A 17766-nucleotide genomic window follows, 5' to 3' on the forward strand; every position below is an offset into this window, starting at 1 on the left:
TTTGTAAATGCATAAAACCAAGTACACAGGATTACAAAGGAAATCAATTATATTGAAAAAGTTTCCAACCTTTTAAAAGACAAATTTACGAGACAGAAATGTGTTTCTTCATGCTGTAAGTAACAAGACTTACTGGTAGGTCTACAGCTATTGCAATTTCAAAGTAGTGAAAGCAAATGACATTTTGAGACAATTGTAACAACTATAATGTGATAATATATCTGATTTCTATATGTGGCAGAATCCCAGCTAAGAGCTATTTCCATCACAGTTTGTTGTCTACATTTATAATTGAAGAAAAGGCTAAATTTGAGTTAGGGGTTAGTAGAAACAAAAAGGTTCATTTTTTTTTTCCCATTCAAGTTCATGAGACCCCTTATTTAAAGGGATTTCCATTCCAGTTCTTGTAATATATCCAGAGTGAAAGTTTCCAGTTATTCTTAGGATAAAGATGAAAACCCTTGATGTGTTTTATGAGACCTGGCCCCCTCCCTACCTCTTAATATTCCTGTTTTCAATCTCCCTTGCTCTGCACTTCAGCCAACTCTGCTAGACTGTGAACCCCAGGAAAAGCTCACACCTGTTTCTGCTCACTATAAAACTTTCAGAGCCTAGTATAGAGCCTGTCAGAGTAAGTGAGCTTTAATACGTGTCGAATGGATCCTGACTACACAAAGGAAGGATCTAGTCTCATTTTTACATATGAAGAAGATGATGGCCAGAGAGGTTGAATGCCAGTCAGCTCCTGAGATACAAGATGAGTTAGGGACAGAGCAGGGATTACGACTCAGATGTGGACATCTTTCCCACACCACATTATTCCTTTCCCTTGTCCCTACCACCCGTTAGCTTATTTATGCCCCACCACAGCAGGGTCTCACCTCCTCCCTCCAAAGTATGCCTCTTGGGCCTGGAGTTTCTTGAGCCTATACTTGGCTTGGCAACAGCAAACTAACATTTTCTCCCACTCAACCACTGCCCTTGCAGCTAGCTGCCTGTGAACAGGAGTGCACTGTGACTACAGGTGAGATTTCAATACTGTCAGGTGTGAAGCTTGTTTTTTGTTGTTGTTGTTGTTGTTGTTGTTTTGGAGACAGGTTCTCATTCTGTCACACAGGCTGAAGTGCAGTGGTGCGATCACGGTTCACTGCTGGCTTGAACTCCTGGGCTCAAGCCATGCTCCCACCTCAGCCTCCTGAGCATCTGAGACTACAGGTGTGTGCCATCATGCCCAGATAATTTATTTTTTTGTAGAGACAGGATCTTGCTCTGTTGACCAGGCTGGTCTTGAACTCCTGGTCTCAAGCGATCCTCCTGCCTCAACCTCCAAAGTACTGGGATCACAGGTGTGAGCCACAGTGCCCGGCAGTAGTTCGTTTAAGCTTGGCCAGAGACCCTTGGCCGTGAGCTTTTCAAATCGTATCACCCGCTCCCCTAAGGGCCCATTTTTAACAAGCAGCACTGTCTTCTTCCGTGGATCAGAATTACTCACCAGGATTTTGTAAACCAGACATTTTATATAAAGCTGATTCTTCAAGAGGACAAAAACCCCTACTGTAATATACTGACCAAGAGCCACAGATTAAAGACAGAAAGACGGCGTGTGAACAGGCATTGCTATCCCTACCTCCATCTTTTTAAAGAGAAGACTGAGTCCCGGGGAACCCATGCTGGGGACGTCAAGCCTAGAAGAGCAGAGTCCAAGGACTGGCCTGACTGCTCATCTTCAAACATCTGAAGGGCTGTCAAGAGGAATGTCTTTGTCTTGTTCTTGGAGAGCCCCAAGGGCACAACCAGGCCCCATGAGTGGCTGCTCAGTGAAGCCAATTTTTGCTCAGAATTCTGATAATGGAATGGGAGCTTCACAAAGCTAAGTGCTTCCAGCAGGGCGAGTGAACAGTTGTAAAAACTGTTTATAGAAATTCCTGCGTTTGAAGATAAAAGTTTCTTAAAGTCTGAAGCCATGGGATACCCAATGGTGATTTTCAAGTACAACAGCAACTCACTGCTCCATCCCTGCTGAGCCTTTAGGAAGAGATCTAGTCCCCGATTCTTCTGAAACTTTCACTAAAATAAAACTAGTAGTGTACAAACATAAGGAGTGGTGGCAAGGCTAGACACAGTACGATCCACTGCCCCCCTCAGGCTACAGACAAGTAAACGAAGGCTCCGGGAAGGCAGCTGACTTGCCTATAAACCAGGTCGATGCTTTTCTAGTAGTTTCCTGATCTACCCTGCTTCTCCTGTCAGGTTACTGCAGCAAACAGGGAAACAGGTAAGTACACTTGGGAATTGGGATTTATAGAGTTGTGTCTTTCCAGTGAGGTACATTTTTTTTCTGCCTGTGCCTAACACACCTAACATAAGATGACCTGGAGAGAGAAAAGCACAATACTATGTCATTGCACCTCCATCAGGGTTAAAATGGAACCAAGAAGAAGCCCGCGCAAGCAGCAGATGTAGCATCTATGAAGAAGGTGTGAGTCAGACTCTACTGCAAATGATGTGTTGTGCCTTTGATGTGATTTGGCACTTTGCTGCTGCTTCTGTTGTTTTTAAATTGGGTTCTCTCACCTTACTCTTTTTTGATTTCGAGTTTCCTTTCTCTCTTTGCTGAGAAACAAATTTTGTGAAAATAAACTGGGACATGGTAAGCATCTATTACCGAAGAAGCCCAAATGCAGAGAGGAACCCCATTGAGTGGGTCCTTCCTGCACTGACAACAGATGGATTTTGCCTCCTGCCATTTGATCATGAATTTGGGAATAAAGAGCGTGGTTAACTGTCCAGGGTGACCTCTCCAGCTGCCCAGCATGCTCAGACACAGTTGTTCTGGGAAGTAGTGAAGAAACACCATATCACCATTTCTGCCTCACATTTGCATATTACATCACTGCAACCTACCACCTTTCAAAGGGGGAAAATAGTTATCACCTTTACCCATATATATTTTCATTTTCAATGACAAGCTTTTATTTAACACTTAATGAACAAAATTCCATTTTTAGTGATTATTACCGATTCCTTAGTCCTTTTCAATGCCTTTTAAGTTTTCCTCCCTTTATTTAAACCTAATCTTTCAGATTCAAGCTTTGTCAGATAGCCAACAGGCATAAAGCAGAGACCATAATACAGGTGAACTATTTAATGTGATTTTTCAGCATTATTTGCTATGATCATGAGACTTTTTTTCTTTAGCCTATTAAAATGATGGATTATATAAAGATTTTCAAATATTGAGCTAGTCCTTGCATCCCTGGAATAGCCCCCACTTGGTAATAATTCTTTTTATATACTCCTGTATTCAATTTGCTAACATTTTATTAAAACTTTTTGCATCTGTACGAATTTGGAATACTGGTTTGTATTCTCTTGTGCTCTTTGGTTTTAGTATCAGGGTAATATTGGCTTTATACAAAGAGCTGGGTAATGTTCCTTTCTCTTCTAGTTTCTGGGAGAGATTGTATAGGATTGGTGTGAATTCTTTAAATGTTTGGCAGAATTCTCCAGTCAATCTTTCAGGGCCTGGAGTTTTTTTTTCCTTCAGATTTTAAACTATGAATTAAATCATTAAATAAGCTATTCAAATTACAAATTTCATACTGAGAATTTCCTAGGATACGTTTCCTAGGAATTTGCCCATTTCATCTGAGTTTTCAAATTTATGTACGTAGAGTTGTAGCTAGTATTCCGTAGTTATCCTTTCAATGTCTATTAAGTGACATCCCTTGTTTCACTCCCATTAATGGTGTTTTCTGTTTTGTCAGTCTTATTAGAGGTTTGTGGCTTTTATTATTTAAGGAGCCAGTAATTTGTTTCACTGATATTCTCTATTGCTTTTTGTTTTCAATACTGATTTCTGTACTTATTTCCTTCCTTCTGCTTGCTTTGGGCTTACTTGGCTCTTCATTTAAATTTCTTGAAGTAGAAGCTCAAATTATTGAGATTTCTTTTCCTCTACTGATATTAGAATTTTAGTGCTACAAATTTTTTTCTCAGCACAAGTTTAGCTGCATCTCACAAATTTTGACATTTTTATTCAGTTCAATATATTTTCAACAATTATTATTATTGAGACTCCCTCTTTGGCTCATGGCTTATTCAGAAGTGTGTTGCACTGTTTCCAAGTGTTAGGAGATTTTCCTGTTTTCTGTCACTGATTTCTAGTTTGACCCCATTGTGGTCCCTCAGTTTTATTCCAGTTCTTTTAAATGTGTTGAAGTTTGTTTTATGACCAGGATATAGTCTACCTTGGTATATGTACAGTGGGCACTTGAAAAGAATGTGTATTCTGGTACTGTTCTGTGAAGTGTCCTATAAATGCAAATTAGATCCTGTTGGTGGATATTGAGTTCAATATCCTTGCTGATTTCCTGTCTAGTTACCCTATAAATTGTTGAGAATGGTGCTTAACTCTCCAACTATAATTTTGGGTTATGTATTTCTCTTCTAAGGGCTACCAGTTTTTGCCTCACATATTTTGCAGCTGTGTTACTTGTTGCACGCGCCTTGATGATTGCTGGGTCTTTTGGTTGGACTGATCCTTTTATTATAATGTCATGTTCCTCTCTGACCTTGGCAATTTTTTTTCTTTTTGCTCAGAAATTTATCTTACTTAATATTAATGTAGTCACTCCTGCTTTCCTCTGATTTTTGCATAGTATATTTTTTTCTTTTTACTTTCAACCTACATATATTGTTTTCACTGAAGTTTCTCATAGACACAGCATATAGTTGGGCCATTTAAAAATATACTCTGCCAATCTCTTAATTGGTGCTGAGACCATTTACATTTAATGCAATTATTGTTACGTTAAAGTTTAAATCTGCCGTTTTACTTTGTTTTATATTTTCATTTTCTCTTCCCTGCCTTCCTGCAGGTTGTACTTTTTTTTTTTTTTAGCATTCTATTTTATTTGTGCATTTGAGTACATTTCTTTGTATAGCTTTTTTTTGCTGGTTGCTCTAGGTATCACATAAAACTTACCAAAAATCTACTAGTGTCAACTTTTGCCCATTTGGGTGAAGGGTAGAAATGTTACCTCCCTTTACCTTCTGATATGTATAATATAGTTGACTATTTCCTGTACATAGACAGTCACATGAGAATGTTACAATTTTTGCTTCAAACTTCAAACATAACTTAGAAAACTTACAAGGAAAAGGAAAGCCTATTGCATTTATTGATATTTTCATTCTATGTTCTTTCTTCCTGCTTGATGCCACAAGATTCCTTTGTTTCCTGTTAACTGTCGTTAGAGGTCTGCTCATTTACATTTCTCATAATTTTCCTTCATCTGAGAATGTCTTGATTTCCACTTCATTCTTGAAGGACATTTTTGCTGGATATAGAATTCTGAATTAACAGTTTTCTTTCAGCACTTGTGTCACTTATTTCTGGCCTCAGTGGTTTCCAGTGAGAAACCTGCTACCACTCTAATTGCTTTGCCCCTAGGGGTAAGGTGTCATTCTGCTCTGGCAGCCTCAGGGACCATGTCTTTGTCTTTAATTTTCAGTTTAACCATGATAAATCTTGGCACGTATTTCTTTGGGTTTATCTTCTTTGGTGGTTTCCCAGCATTTTGATTTTTTTTTTTTTTGGTCAAATTTGGGAAATTGTCAGCCCTTCTTCCTTAAATTTTCTTCAACTCCATCCTCTTTCTTCTTTCTACGACCCCAATGACATGACAGATGCTTTGTTCCACATATCTCCAAGGCTCTGTTCATTTTTGCCAGTTTTCTATTTGTTATTTAGACTGGGTAATTTTGATTGTTCTATCTTCTGTTCTTTCCACTCTGCTGTTGAACTTATCCACAGAGCTTTTTATCTGTTACTTTTTCAGTTCTAAAATTTCCATTTAGTTCTTCGTATCTTCTTTGCTGAAATTTTCTATTCATGTTTCAACCATGTTTATAATTGCTAATTGAAGCATTTTTACAATGGCTGTTTTAAAACTTAATTTGTCTGATAATTCTAATGTCTGTGTGATCTTGGTGCTGGTATCTGTTATCTTTTCTAATTTACGTTGAGATCTTCTTGGTTTCTGGTGTGGTGAATAATTTTTGATTTAAACCTCATCAGTTCTGAGTGCTTTAAGACTCTGGGTCTGATTTAAATCTTGAATTTTAGCAGGCCTACTCTGACTGCTCCAGGGAGTGAAGTGGGGAACCTGCCTTTTTACTGCCAGGTAGCAGGTGGAAACCCAGGTTTCCCTCCAGGCCTCCACTGGTAACATTCAGGCTGTCAGGGGTGGGGAGCTTGTTACTGCTCCCCATGTGGCCTTCACTGAGGTTGCCTTATTATTGCTGATTATTGAAAGTGCTGAAAGCCCTGACTCTCCACTAGGCAGTTGATGCCATGGGGTTGGGGTCATTACTACCCAGTGGAGATGCAAATCTCAGCTCAGGCCTTCTAGTCCCAAGCCCCTACAGGCCTTTGCTGACAGCACCAGAGCAAAGAGTGGGGGTGGGGGCAGGTTGAGACATCTTCTTAAAGTTAGGTGAGGGTGGAGCTCCAGGCCCCACTTGGTCTTTGCTGGAAGGGATGGGGAGGGGCTGTAGTGTTTTTCATGTGGTGTTTGGCTACAGTAGAGCCATTTCTGTTTAAAAGTTTTCCTTTTTACTAGGTTGCCCTTTCCCTGGTATGCTGGCAGCAGTGAATAGGCTTCTGTTAGGGTTTTTGACTGTGTCTGTTGGCACTCTTTGGTTAATAACTTATCCAGCTCCAAGGCTGGCATATAGGAGGCAAAAAGAAAACCCAGGGAACTCACTACTTGTATTAGTTTGCTAAGAGAGCTGTGACAAAATACCAGAGACTGGGTGGCTTAAACAACAGAATTTCCTTTTTCTCACAGTTCTGGATGCTAGAAGTCCAAGATCAATAGGTGTAGACAGGTTTGGTTTCTCCGAAGGCCTCTCTAGTGGGCTGAGACGGCTGCTTTCTTGCTGTGTTCTCACATGGCCTTCTCTCTATGCATGCATATCTCTGGTGTCTAAATTTTCTCTTCTTACAAGGACACCATTCAGACTGGATTAGGGCTCATCCTAAAGACCTTATTCTAACGTAATCACCTTCAGAGGCCTAATCTCTATAGTTACATTCTGAGGTCCTGTGGGTTAAGACTTCAACATAAATTTTAAGGCAACACGGTTTAGCCCATATCACCACTGCATTCTTCCTCAGGTCCTGAGGTCCCCGGCTGGTCTACCTTTTTCTATCTACTTTCAGCATATTATGCTTGTTTTACATATAATGTCCACAATTTTAAATTGTACTTAGTAGGAAGATGAGGGAAAGTATGTCTACTCCATTTTCTAAAAATGGTAGAGTCTCTTTCTTGCATTTTCCTTTATCTTCATTTCTTTAAAAACTAACCTCCCCTCATTAGTACATGGTAGAGCCACCTACATTGATTCTTACATCCTGGAATTCTGTACCACATCACATTAGTTTTACTTCAAGTAAAATGTATATAAAATACAGAAACTTAAAATTCAGCAGCACCAAAATAGCAAGACTTTTTAAAAACATTGAAGTTTTTGATAATAATATCTTTACTTTTTTCCTTCCCACAACACAGTTGTAGATAAAAGTGACTCTTGTTCTCCAAAGTGGCCAAGGTACAAGCAGGACACAATAAGGGCTTTTTAATACAGAGAAAACATGCGGGTTAATCATGGTGATTAGAACCAAGTCTTGCTGCTGTCTCTGAAGCTCAGTGCATCACACCCCAGATACTATGGCATCAGTTCTCTGGGTAATATAACCTTTCAACTCCCTATCAAAGGTAACAACCAACCACTGAGAATATATGGATAAAGTCAACAAACCACTTTAAACAGATGAACTGAAACATTAAAACTCACAACTCTTCTGCCCTAGCAAACTGCTGAGGATTTTCTAGATTTCCCAGTCGTAAGAGACCAAACTGTAGCTCACAATTATCACCAGACCAGCATTTCACTCAATACACCTTTTAGATTGAGGACAAAGTCAAACTCACACATAACTAAGAACCACGAACCAGAATGGTGGCCCATGCAGCACCAGAGTTGTGATCAGAGATGCCATCAGGGATGGAGCAGAGGCAATGCCGCAAGAGTCACAAGAATCCACCTGGGCCAGTGGGCTGGGCTCAGTATCTAACAGGGTGTAGTGGAAATCCAGTGTGTTCACTCTAATTTGCACCTTGCTTAAGCCCACTATGACTGTCACTGAAGTTAATAAGAGCAGCTGTACCAGTGTCGTCCCTGTAAGCAATAGCAGTGATGCCTCAATCGGGAGCCAATCCTGAGATGCAGGAGCATCACTGTGTTAGTTGATTCAGGGTACTAGAACAAAATACTTCAGATTTGGGTAATTTATAAACAATAGAAATTTACTGCCGGTAGTTTTGGAAGCTGGGAAGTCCAGGATCTAGGTGCCGGCAGATTTAGTGTCTGGTGAGGGGCTGTTCCTCATAGATGGCACCTTCTTGCTGTGTCCTTAAAACATGGCAGAAGATGCAAAAAAGCTCCCTTGGGCCCCTTTTGTAGGCACTAAAGGACTCTGCCCTCATGGCCTAATCTTCTTAAGCACCCCACCTCTTAATGCTATTGCACTGGGGATTAGGTTTTAACTCATGCATTACAGGGGGACACAAACATTCAGACCACAGTAACCATGCTCTGTCTACCCATTCATCCCTTTCCAAGCCCCTCAACTCCACCTCCCATTCTTCCCAGGACATTCATGGAAATTAACCTTACACTACATCCTTGAGGCATTACTTCTTTCTTTAGGATGAATTAGAACTCCTCTTTCCCTTCCTCCTCCCCTTCCCTGAAAATATTTTATGAATATCACAGGCAAGAAAACCAAAGAATGAATCCCACTGAAGAATTCCAGATACTAACTAGCAAGTAACTAGGTAAGAGAATTCTGGACCCTGGGGCCTTTATGTTCTCCCAAATTGCACTGCAGAGCTTAGTCCCCGCAAATTCTCAGCTTTCCCTGTCTACACTCCTTCTTCAATGTCTTGGTTACCATTAGTAGTTCCCAAATGAGCTTCCCAGCTCTGTTAATCCCTTCTCGGTAAATGGTATATCACTTACTTCTGGTCAAAATAATTAAAATTATAAATAAGAAACCATCTTTGATTCCTCTTTCTCTCTCACACCACATCCAATCTAGCACTGACCCTAGTTCCACAATCTTCTGGAGAATTTAGCATGACAAAGAAACAAAACCACATCGTCCTCTGCCCTGCCCAAGACTGAGATTCCAAAAATATGTCCAATTAAGAAGAATCCCAAGGTGGTTGTAAAGGACAGGCAAGTCTAGCTTACACTGGTTAGGTATCTTAGGATCTCTCATTTTTAAATGTTTCTGATACATAGAAATCTTTATCCTCTCAGTGCCCGCTCAGGTTTGTGTTGTTGTCACGCGGAGCCAATCTACTTGGAAAATGTGGAGCTTTAACTTATCGCATTGTTCTTCCATTTATTAAGAGGAAAAACAAAATGCTAACACTAAACCTTGAAAGGGTTCTTATTGAAAACAAAAGCTCTCAGAGTTTTCACTCAATAAGCCTAGTTCACAGATCTCTCCAGAGGGGACAATTTGCACCTTTTTTTTTTTCTCCATCTGGTCTGTGTTGCCAAGGAAGGGCACAAAACTGATTCTAACCCTGGCTAAGATCTGAAAACTTCACATGGCAGTGAATATTATATGCATACACTCCGCCCAAGCAGAATATAAATGTTTTCAATAGCTACATATCAAATTATATAGTACACAAACCTGAATGTTTTCAGAATTTTCTTTTTAACTAAATTCTCCAATATCTTCCTTAGCACTCCAACAAGTGCCATGCCGAAGCAGAAAGACAACCTTTAAAACTGGAAGTCCATGACTGGTGAGTTTCAATATTTTATTAAAATAGCATATTTAACCATGGTTAACCAAGAATATGTTAACTTTGTCCCCCCCCCACCTGCCCCCGCCCCAGATACGCAGCAAAACACAGTAGTGATTTCAAATATCCTTGATCATGACCAACAGGAATATTTCAAAGTCAAGTTTGCAACTCAAAAGTAGACCTTGGAAAAACTCTGAATTAAAAGAGAAACATAAAGCTCTCACAGATTTCTTTTATCTGCCCTAAAATCAATGCCGGTGCACCACCACCTGACAATACTGCTAGGATTTTTCTTTATGCATAGTATAACCATTCATTTATTAAGTACCCACTTTTATAAATAAAATCGGCATTTTTCGTCCTGCTTAATGTTCCTTTTCAGCTTCACAAAGAAACCAGTAAATAAAACTGTCAATGACAGTCACAACATATGCTCTCACAGCAAGATAAAAAAACTTGAAAATACGCAGAGATGCATCTACGCTATTTTACATAAAAAGAGAGATTCAAAAAGTGCAAGGCAAAATCTGCAGTTTTTTGAGGGGAGCTTTTAGGCACATCCATTTCATTAAAGCAAGCTTCAGAATGAAATTCCAGTTTGTTCTTCATGACACCTGTTAAAGTCTTTCTTTAAACAACAAAAAAAGCCAAAAATACATCCCATCAAGTGTACAATGGTAGTCTTGTGTCCTAAAAGTGAGGAGTTCAGTTGTGGCGAGTCCGTCCTTTCTTTATTCTGGCAGGCTTTGGTTTGGGGATGTACTGATTATTTGCCTGGTACTCGAGTTCTTTACGGAAGTAGTGAATTGCTTTGTTTAAACCTTCCTCCAGCGGGACCTGTTTAAAGGGAAAGCAAGAAAGGGAGACAAGGTCACACTGACAGAAGGGCATTGCAGGAAGGAAATGCCACCTTGCAGCCAGTCAGGCCTCCTTCAGAAGAACACTCACGGAACCACACTTTGGTTGTGACAGCATCCAGCATCCAGCATCCAGCATCCAGCATCCAGCATCCAGCATCACGGCCCACCGATAGAAGCCAGAGGTCCTTCAGGGCCACTTTCAGAATGTACTGGGGAGCTAACAAGTGTCACTCGTACTGACATAAAGTGAGCTCCACCTCACAAAAGACCCCAACTACTGCTTGCTGGTATAATGTCTACTCCAGTTTGAATCGGCTGGCAAGATTGTTTTTCAGATAATGCCCCTGTGCCCCATTCTTTCAGAAGAAATCCACCTTGGAGTGGCGGGAAGATGCTTTGGGAAGGTGATCTGCATCTGATCAACATGCCTGATTCTCCCACGTGACATCAACCCTTTGCACTGCCCAGCGGATCATGGCCCACTTGCACCCCCACCATACTAAGAGGCTGAGTCTGAGAGGGGACCCACCACGTGGGCCACCACGGCAGCCCACACCACAGAAAGCAACCTTCATCTGCAGCTGCTTTGCAGCCAACAGGAAACCAGCCAGATCAACTGCTGATTAAGAGCAGAAAGAGAAAAGGTGAAGGGAGGCACTGCCAAGGGGTGCTGGGGCACTGCTGGGGGAGAAGGTCTGTCAGTTTGACTGTAGTGATGGTTTCACAGGTGTCAAAATAGATGAAAACTTATCAAATTGTATCTTCTAAATATGGGCAGTGTGCAGTTTGCCAATTATATCTCAACAAGCTGTTAAACACACACACTTGGGACAATTAAAATGGATAATGCCTATAAGTTTCTTTGGATCATATCCCTCAAAAATTTATTGTAAATTAAAACTACTACTAGAAGAGAAACCAGTGGTAGATGGCTCACATTCCAAGAATGTTAGAATATTATAGGTCTAAATTCCAGAAAGATAAAAGATACTGAGCATACACAAACCTCACATAAAAAGCAATAGTTAATACATAGTGAATGTATATTTAAATCTTCAAAAAATATTTTGTTTAAAAATATAGGCTCTCCTTACAAAGGGACCAATGGCCCCTTATAAAGCTTCAAAAAACAAGAAACCTAGGCTGCTATAACCTGTTTTGCACAGTTTGGGATTATTTGATTTGTGAAGTCTGGGTGTAATTGTATTTTTATTTCACTCAACAAATTTCTGTGGTTTTTAGCAGATCACATAGACTTGTACATCACAGAATGAAATAAGGATCAGGCTGGAACTCTCATGTCCCTTTGAAGTTCAATATTCTAGGATTCTACTCACTCAGCTCTGACTGCACATTTTAAAAAGGTAAACTGAGCTCTCAACTGCGTCCCTGACTCTCTGACTGCGCCACAACCCACGGGCCATGCCAAGATGCTCCTACATTTGTTGAGCACCCAGTGTGTGTCAGGTCTGACAGGTGCCGGGCTCCTGCTGGACACAGGGCTACATGCCTCTGCCCGAGGGGAGCCCGAGTTTCAGTGGAGCACGTGAGGGTGGGCAAAGAGGGAGCAGCCAGGCAGAGGTGACAGTAAATGAGGTGGACTTGCTTCTATAGATGTGGCCAATCCAGCCAACCTCCCTACACAGGTGGTCTCTGAAGGACACAGGCAGCCCTGAGGGCGAGCGTTCTCTGGCGGGGAGAAACCTGCAGTCACCCAAGGCAGGAAGGGCACAGCAGGTGGCAGAGCAGAAGCAGGCGGGGTTCAGGCTCAGCCCCAGGGAGGCGGCAGCCGCCCCCACCCTGCCCCCTTCAGTACACACACTGAAGACGACAGGAAGGCATGCAGTTCCCCTTCCTCCACACCGTTCAGTCTCGCACGCTTCCAACCAGGGGCTCCACTGCGGGGCTGATGGGGACCACTTGCCCCTGACCTGGCCCCGCACACTGATAGGCAGGCAACTGGGGCTACGCAGAGCTCTGAGTGTGTGCTGCCAGCGCCCTTGGCACAGCGTTCACAGTCAGGGGTGTGTGTGTGTGTGTGTGTGTGTGTGGGAGTGTATGTATGTGGGAGCGGGAGTGTATGTGTGAATGTGTGTGAGTATGGATGAGTGTGCGTATGTGAGTGTATGTGAGAATGTGTATGATAGTGTGAATGTATATGTATGTGTGAAAATGAGTGTGTGTGAGTATACTTGTATTAAGTGTGTTCGTATGACAGTGTATATATGACAGTGTGTGTGGGTGGGAGACGGTATATGTGTGTGTACACGTGTTTGTATGGCTGTGTATGAGAGAGTGTAAGAATGTGTGTGTGCATGAGAGATTTTACGAAAACAGAGCCCAGAGCAGGGGCTTCCAGCCGCTTCCCAGGTAATGTTCTCTGAGACTCCTGATACAGGAAGGGCTGTTTACCACTTGGAGAAAACCCTCTATCTGCCTGGATGCCAAGCCCACCTGGCTCCTCCGGGGGCTGCCTGACAAGGGTCAGTGCCTACAGGACAGCAGACACAGGACATGGGAGGCCCCTCCCCACAAGGCAGCATTAACTCCCTGCACTTACCACGGGCTCCCACCCCAGCATCAGCTTCGCTTTTTTGATGTCTGGTTTTCTTTTCTGTGGGTCATCCTGGGCTTCGGAGAGAAACTGAATTTCACTTCCGCTACCTGAGATGTTTAAAGAAAAAAAAGGTAGGAGAGAATCACAAAGCACGGGTAAGCACAGCTTTACCATCCACATCAAAGTCAAACCCCATATGCGGTGTGAACAGGGTGCAGGCGGTGGAAATGCAATTCTCGAGAAGCCCCGGAGCTCCCGAGGGACTGTTCTGCGTGGAAGTCCAGGGAGCGCTCCTGCAACTGCCTTAGCCAAGCTGACTGTGTGCAGGCGCCCGGCAAGAGCTTGGTGGGGGGCACGTTATTCTGTCTCAACAGGTCTGAGTTACCGCCCAGTACAAGAGGGCTGCTCCAAGGCAGACCACCCACACCAGGTAACAAGTGCAGATGTGCCCACCGAGCATGACCCCGGTGTGAGACCACAAACGTGGTGTGGGGCCATCCCTGAGGTGGATGCCCCAAATGGGCCACACCTGGGTGCTTGGAGCCTAGACAGCCCCGAGACCCAAGATGTGCAGCCACCCAGCTGGAGGGACCTCTCGGAGGACGGCAAAGGCTGGCCTGTTCCACATCCTTGCTGGACCCAGGCCCCACTGGCCGGGAGTATACAGCCCCACCGGTGACTGTGGGCCAGACCTGCAAAAGAAAGCCTGTGGAGGCTTTCCCTGCCTCCCTGTCATGGAGGCCACATCACAGACTCTGCAGCGAATCACCACCACGGGTGGTTCAGGATGGTGTGTCACAAAGCTATACACAGAAGCACAGCAGGGAAGCTGCGTGCCCCTCCCCCCAGCCTTAGGTTTCAAATAGTTTCTCAAGCGTCAGCATGCACATATCACCTGAAGAGCCTGTCAACAGGCAGATCCTGATCTGAGGGCCTGGGCTAGGGCATGAGAGTCTGAATTTCTAATATGCACCTGATGATGCTGCTGCTGCGCTGGCCCACGGACCTCACTCTGTGCAGTGAGGGTGTGAAGGAGTGGATGGCACAGAGCTGTGATCTGAGCCTGCCCCTTCCTCATGTGGGAGGAACACACAGATTCAGGATGGAAAAGCTGGGAAGTGCATCGGAGCAGCTGTGGGAGCCACAGAGATGCAGGCTATGTCTGAGGAAGCCCGCTGCCTCTACTGCCACCAGCAACGAGAGGATTCCAGCCATCCGTGTTGATTAGACCAATGCCGGTGAATGGCAGCCTGATACCAGGAAGGGCAGGCTGGAGGAATTAACCCAGCCAAGTGGGGTCTGAATGGTCACCTCAGGACACACTGTAGCATACTCCTCCTTGGCCTACCTGCCAGTCTAGTCTGGTTGTGACTTCACTCAAATTTCAGGATCAACTCCAGACAACAGACACCCTCCAAGAGTCTGACTCCTCAGAGCTCCAGGAAGTCTGAGGATGAGGCCAAGGGTTCATCCACTCTATGTTTGCAATCCAGGGCTCATCTGGAAGACCTGACCTTCTCATGGCCTAAGAGCCCACCTTGATGGGGTGCTCCCAATGCTACATTGCCCCCAGTGGGTGGCGGCCAGGATGACCAGAACTGCAAACAGAATTTCAAACCTGCCTGAAGCACGCAGCTGGTGGTTGCTGTCTCTTGCTGTCTGAAATTCTATGCTTGACATGACCAGTTCGGAAATCCAATAGTTGTCACCCATGTAGGATGATCTAATACAATCGTGCCTCAAACACTGGAAGCAAATCTCCTCCTCCCTCCCACTCCATGCAAAACTGAGAAGAAACCAATCCTGCCCTCCTTTATCTTTCTATTCCTTAAAAATTAGAAAACACTTAAGTGTTCCTGATAAAAAGTTCTACTTTGATCCAATTCAATTAGCTTGTATTAATTACCCACTTTCTAGTCAAGGTGTTATTCACAGATAGGGCAGGCACAGCCGATTTTACTCAGGAAATGACTTATCCTACTTACCAACAAGGTTTTTAATTAACTGAGCAAATTCTAGGATTGTGTGTTCTTCTGGGTTCCCCTAAGGAAGAAATGGTTTCCAGTTATAAGCGTCATGACAACAGCAGCAATCCACCACCCAGACCACAGGCGTGTCTGCAGAGACGTCTACTGGCCGAGTCTGACCTCCCTGCACTGCTTCAGCAGAGCTCCGTGTGCCAGAGGGTACTCCGCTTCCAAGATGACAGTTACTCACCTGGCAGTGCTAAACTGCACCATCTATACCTTCAGCCTCTAGGCTGCTGTGTACAAGGCTGGGCTTTGGATAGGTCAAGAGTCTCTGATGAAGGCACACATTCACTCACTGAGTATTAGACAATTTCCATATCTAACATAACTTCAATGTCACTTTTATAAAAGCTTGGGTTTACGAAATTAGCTCTCCTAACACCATCTATTCCCCTCTGGGTGAGCTGTGTTAACCACATCAGTGATGAAGGACTTGTAATCTCACACCCAAAAGCTAAGGCAGAAATGAGTACGCTCACAGGCGAGTGTCCCCGGCAAGCCAGAGGACAAACTCCATGCATTTCATGAAGAGAGAATACTTGTGGGGGCTTTAAGGAAAACCACTTGCTCTTTTTCTCCCTCCCATCACACATCAGAGCACCTGTTACTCTTACTCTGCCACCAATGCCCCCATCATAAAAGACCACCATAAAGTCTGATAATTCTATATCCTAAAGCCTCTTCATGCCCAGGTCCTCGGTTAGCCTGAAGCTAGATGGTAAATGTGGAGGGAGAGACCCTGGGCCTCACTGGAGCACAGAGGGGATTGACTAGCAAAGTGGAGTGACAGAAATTTGCAAGAAAGTGATTCTGCCTTTCTCCTGGCAGACACACGATTCCAATTTTAGGAATTGTCCCTGTGCAAAGGCCCTCCACAAAGAGGGAAGGAGGAACATGGTATCTACAGAGAAGAGCCTGGCTGCCCAGGGAAGTCACTGACAACACCCCTGCTAAAGAACCTGCAGCAAAAATGCAGAGCAGGGGCAGCTTGGGCCTCTCCAGTGTACATAGGCAAACGCTGCAAGCAAAATGAGGCTTACAGTGTGAGGCACGTTCTGGTCTGTTTTAAGTGAATGTTTTTTCAAAAGCGGCACACTGTACCCATGAATCAGCAACAGCCCCAGAATGGAGTCAGCACTCCAGGGCACATTCTTTCCTACATGATGAGAATTCCCTTGCACCTCGGGGAAAAATGCATGGTCTGCAATGTATTTGAGATGGCTGGTTACAAAGACATGCATAAGCAAAGGTGACATGGTTTGCAAGAAATAGGTCACATGGCCAACATTTTAGAGTTCCCCAAACTTTAGAGTGTTGTGTAGGAACCAGGAGAGGTAATTTGGGAGAAACACCTGAAATGACCCCAAGGTAGGGTTAAGGGGGAGGTCTCTAGTGAGCTAAGAGGTTCTTGCGTCCACTGCTATCAACACAAGCAGAACATCTTGAATGCTGGACAGTCCACATTGGAAACCTTGCATTTTAAATGAGATGGAATAAAACTGCTCAGAAAATCACTCAGTGATAGAAAGGGTAAGAAGTCCTATCACGACCTTGGCTGATGCACCAAGGAGGAGGAGGCTTGGGGGGTAGGACCATGTCCTTCAAATCCTTGGAGAGTTACCACAATGTAGAGGCATCACACTAGCCATGAATGGCCCCCAGGTGGAAAAGTGAGGTCAGTGGATAGGTGTGCAGAAAGTGAGATTTCCGGTCCAATATAAGGAAGAGCTTTCTGCCGGCCAGAACTGTCCAAAGACAGGGTGAATTTCTCTGAGCAGAAGCAAGTTCACCAGCACTGAAACTGCTCAAGGCTGGATGATCCCTCCAACAGGGAGGTTCTGGGGCTGTGGGCAGGCATGCAGGGAAGGCAAGAAGCCATGAAGGTGGTCTGTCCAGCTAAATGACAGACATCATCAGCAACTGGAAAACTTTCTCTCTGAACCACCTCCATCTTCTAAAAACGCAATCAGGTCTTATAATGATGACCTGCCTGTTAAATAGAGAACGAGATGCATACACATGTCCACCTACTACCACCACAAGGCTTCACACAATTTTAGACCCGGGCCCTTTAGAAGGTGGAGGGACTGATTACATGACTCACCCATGCCTTGCAGATATTTTACTTCTTTGTATACTCTTACGTTGTGTGTGTTTGTTTTTCCTCTAGTATTTAGCAAGCAACAAACACAAATGTCTTAAGTGTGCTGATGGCAAATGAAGCAAAGCCTGGTGCTGCTCATGGTTTCACAAATGAACGAAAGTCTGAGCTGTCCTGCAGAGTGGAGGGAGAGGAGCACTCACCAGGTTGACCGGGCTGCTGACGTTGCTATTCATGAGAGCCACGAGGCCATTCACTAGATCACTGGAAAAAAAGGGGAGGCGGGTGAGGCTCTGCCTGCTGGAATGTGCTAGTGCCA

The 17766-nt window shown here is 43.8% G+C and overlaps 1 protein-coding gene across 5 annotated transcripts in view; it reads right to left on the reverse strand.

The window, feature by feature from the left end:
- Positions 1-9897: 9897 nt before the first annotated feature.
- Positions 9898-17766, reverse strand: part of UXS1 (UDP-glucuronate decarboxylase 1) — a 95956-nt gene continuing 88087 nt past the window's right edge. For all 5 annotated transcript variants that reach the window (XM_024241941.3, NM_001132704.1, XM_024241942.3 and 2 more), the window contains 4 exon segments: positions 17651-17711; positions 15302-15359; positions 13320-13423; positions 9898-10736 (listed from right to left, as the gene is read on the reverse strand). In XM_024241941.3, coding sequence (XP_024097709.1) covers positions 10605-10736; positions 13320-13423; positions 15302-15359; positions 17651-17711 — 355 coding nt within the window. In that variant the 3' untranslated portion in view covers positions 9898-10604.

Source organism: Pongo abelii, chromosome 12, assembly GCF_028885655.2.
Source record: "Pongo abelii isolate AG06213 chromosome 12, NHGRI_mPonAbe1-v2.0_pri, whole genome shotgun sequence".
NCBI lineage: Eukaryota > Metazoa > Chordata > Mammalia > Primates > Hominidae > Pongo > Pongo abelii.